The 2,689-nt window shown below is 39.0% G+C and overlaps 1 protein-coding gene across 1 annotated transcript in view; it reads left to right on the top strand.

The window, feature by feature from the left end:
* Positions 1-2,242, top strand: part of vsig10l (V-set and immunoglobulin domain containing 10 like) — a 6,064-nt gene extending 3,822 nt beyond the window's left edge. The window contains exons 7-12 of the mRNA XM_014025629.1: positions 574-666; positions 988-1,212; positions 1,301-1,417; positions 1,623-1,663; positions 1,795-1,884; positions 1,966-2,242. Of these exons, the coding sequence (XP_013881083.1) occupies positions 574-666; positions 988-1,212; positions 1,301-1,417; positions 1,623-1,663; positions 1,795-1,884; positions 1,966-2,040 (641 nt within the window). The 3' untranslated portion in view covers positions 2,041-2,242. The remainder of the gene's footprint in view (positions 1-573; positions 667-987; positions 1,213-1,300; positions 1,418-1,622; positions 1,664-1,794; positions 1,885-1,965) is intronic.
* The last annotated feature ends 447 nt before the right edge of the window (positions 2,243-2,689 follow it).

Raw genomic sequence — 2,689 nt, 5'->3', positions numbered from 1 at the left:
CTCCTGCTCTCGGGTGAAAGTGAAACTTAAACTGTCTGCGGAGCTCCTAACATTAGTTCTCACTCAGTGAAGCTCTTTTCAGATTAAAAATACCTTTGAGGAAATGTATTTTCAGATGCCAAGTAAACTGCATCAATGCAGCCCCAAGAGGAAGTGATGAGAAGATAAGTTTATTTTCTGTTTAAATGTAAAAACAGCATTTTAATAACAGCTAAAGGTGACATTGATACTTTTTTATGGTATAGTATTTAAATGTATGCCTGAGAAACACATAATATTGCCCCTTTAAGTAAAACATTTGGTTATTTATAGTTTACTTAATTGTTTTTCAGCTGAAAAGTAAACTTTTGTCTTGTTGCTTTTGTAAAACYTGGTTACCAAATCCACTTTAACTGTGCAGTGAATATTTCTCTTGCTTTAATGATGCTGCTTCATTCAGCTCCTACTTCATCAGAAACAAGTTACAATGGAGCCTCAGATAGACCTAAGTAATGTCTAAAGACTGCTGTTCTTCAAACAAAGCTCCCCAGTCTTTGTAGCCCCTCCRCATGCTCCATCTCTCCCCCTCTCCAGGACCGTCGATCTCAGATTCCAGTTTGTTCCAAAATCCAAATGGAACCATCATCACGTTGACCTGGGAGGTCCCACCTACAGCTATTGTTACAGGTAAAGCAGGAAGGTACTTACGGAAAGCTAAGACAGTTCCAGTGTGGAAACACACAGATTACAGTCTTGTTTTAATTTTGAACAAGCAGAAACCTTCTGGTGGGGGGGGGGATTGTGTGTTCAAAACAGAAACTCTTCCCAGAACATAGGGGCGTAAATATTGACTCGTGTGAAACCTCCAGGCGGGTACAGCGTAGCTATGAAAAACAAAACAAATGTCAGTTTTGATTTAGTTTGTATGTAACAGCATCATCTTAAAAGATAAAGCTGCTGTTTGATGTTGGTCAGCTCTGATGCAACTGTGTGTATTCTTCATTGAAGGTTTTGAAATTCAAATGAAAGGACCAGCTCTTCTGAGCAAAAGTGGTGTAAGTAGCGACACCAAAAGCAGCCCAGACGGGTACATTTTCCTTCAGCAAAAACCAGCATCTGCCAGGAGTGCAGACATTTTCCCACTTGATCCCAACTTGACTTATCAGTTTCGGATCATCCCCAAAGCCCGTCTAACCGAGGGACCGCCGTCCAAGATTCACAGAATTGGTCCAGGTATGAAAACTGTTAAAGCACCACATTTGTTTGAACTAGTTTAGGATGATTAAAAGTATTGATTAACTGTTTTTCCTTGCGGTAACAGGTGGAGGGCTGAGTGGACCTGCCATCGCTGGCATCGCAGCTGGAATCCCATGCAGCATTCTCTTCCTGGTGCTGCTGTGTGGTCTTATTTATCTTCTTGTCTACTGCAAAAATAAAAGTAGGTAGACTACACAGAATATAAATTTTTTCCATATTTGAACCATAAAGACTATCTTTAGCACATTGAAGAGTGCCATGTCACGAGTTGCAGTGGATTCAGTTTTTGTCACACTTCTACAGCCTAAATCCTGTTTCCAAAAGTTTAGATTTATTTGTTATATTTTCTGCATGCATTTTTCAAAATAAACATTTTCTGCCTGTAGATCGTCAAACAAGATATCCAATCTCCAGAGCAGTTGAAAAGGTTTGGATGTTTTTTTAGCATACTTGAAATGACTAAATAGAGAAGTGTCATCATTGTATCATTTGATATAAAACTGGGTTACATGATAACGTTAATCAGACTGGTTTTTTCCTGATGTTTTGTTATTTCAGGCAAAAAACACTCAAATCCAGCCAAAACCAGCTCCTCGCATTCTGTCAGGACGACTGAAGTCTCCTCCTGACTACAACAGGTTACACCAGGTAAGGTTTATAATAATCAATAATCACACCTTCAAATCAAATAAAATAATCTGACCTGAGACATTTTTTCTTACTCACTAGACTCCATCTGAAAGATCTGTGGCTCTGCCCACATTTGTCCCACCAACACCAGTCAGAGTTGCAACAACAGTCTAACAGTTCAATCTGTGTACGTTTTTTAACGTTTTAATTTCATAGAAACATTTTATGTAGATATGTTTTATTATTATTTTAAGTATTCAGTGTAAATAATTGTCTGTGATTTATTTCTCATAGAAATCAGTCTAAGTCATCCCTGAAAATTTTATGCTTTATTTTCTAAAGCTTTTCATTTGATGTTTGAACATAAAGCTTAAAGAGTAACTTACCCCAAAATTAACTTTTTTAGCTGATAAACTGTCTAGAATGTGTCTAAAATGTTATATAGCACTGTTTCTGTGCTAATTTTGATGTTTTTGTGCGTATTTGTTCAAATCTGTAATATTTGGTCTAAAAACGTGTTTTTGCTGCTCATATGGGTAGAGCAGTGGTACTGCAGACTAATTTCCATATTGATTAATGGGTCTCCACGGTGACGTGCTTCTCCACAGTTTCATCACAGCGGCTGTGTTCTGGTATAAAAGCCTCTCTCTAAGACACGCCCCTGCAGCAGTCAGAGGGCGGAACAGTTAGCAAGCTTAGCATGATCGTCTGTTGACCTTCAGCCTCGGTGGAGAGAGGTGACTGCTGCGATTCTCTCTCTCCCTCCCTCTCCCTCTCTACACACACACACACACACACACACACACACACACACACACACACA

The sequence above is a fragment of the Austrofundulus limnaeus genome, unplaced genomic scaffold (genome assembly GCF_001266775.1).
Source record: "Austrofundulus limnaeus strain Quisiro unplaced genomic scaffold, Austrofundulus_limnaeus-1.0 Scaffold488, whole genome shotgun sequence".
Classification (NCBI taxonomy): domain Eukaryota; kingdom Metazoa; phylum Chordata; class Actinopteri; order Cyprinodontiformes; family Rivulidae; genus Austrofundulus; species Austrofundulus limnaeus.
The sequence above is the reverse complement of the archived record's forward strand: the minus strand, read 5'-3'. Positions and strand labels throughout refer to the sequence as shown.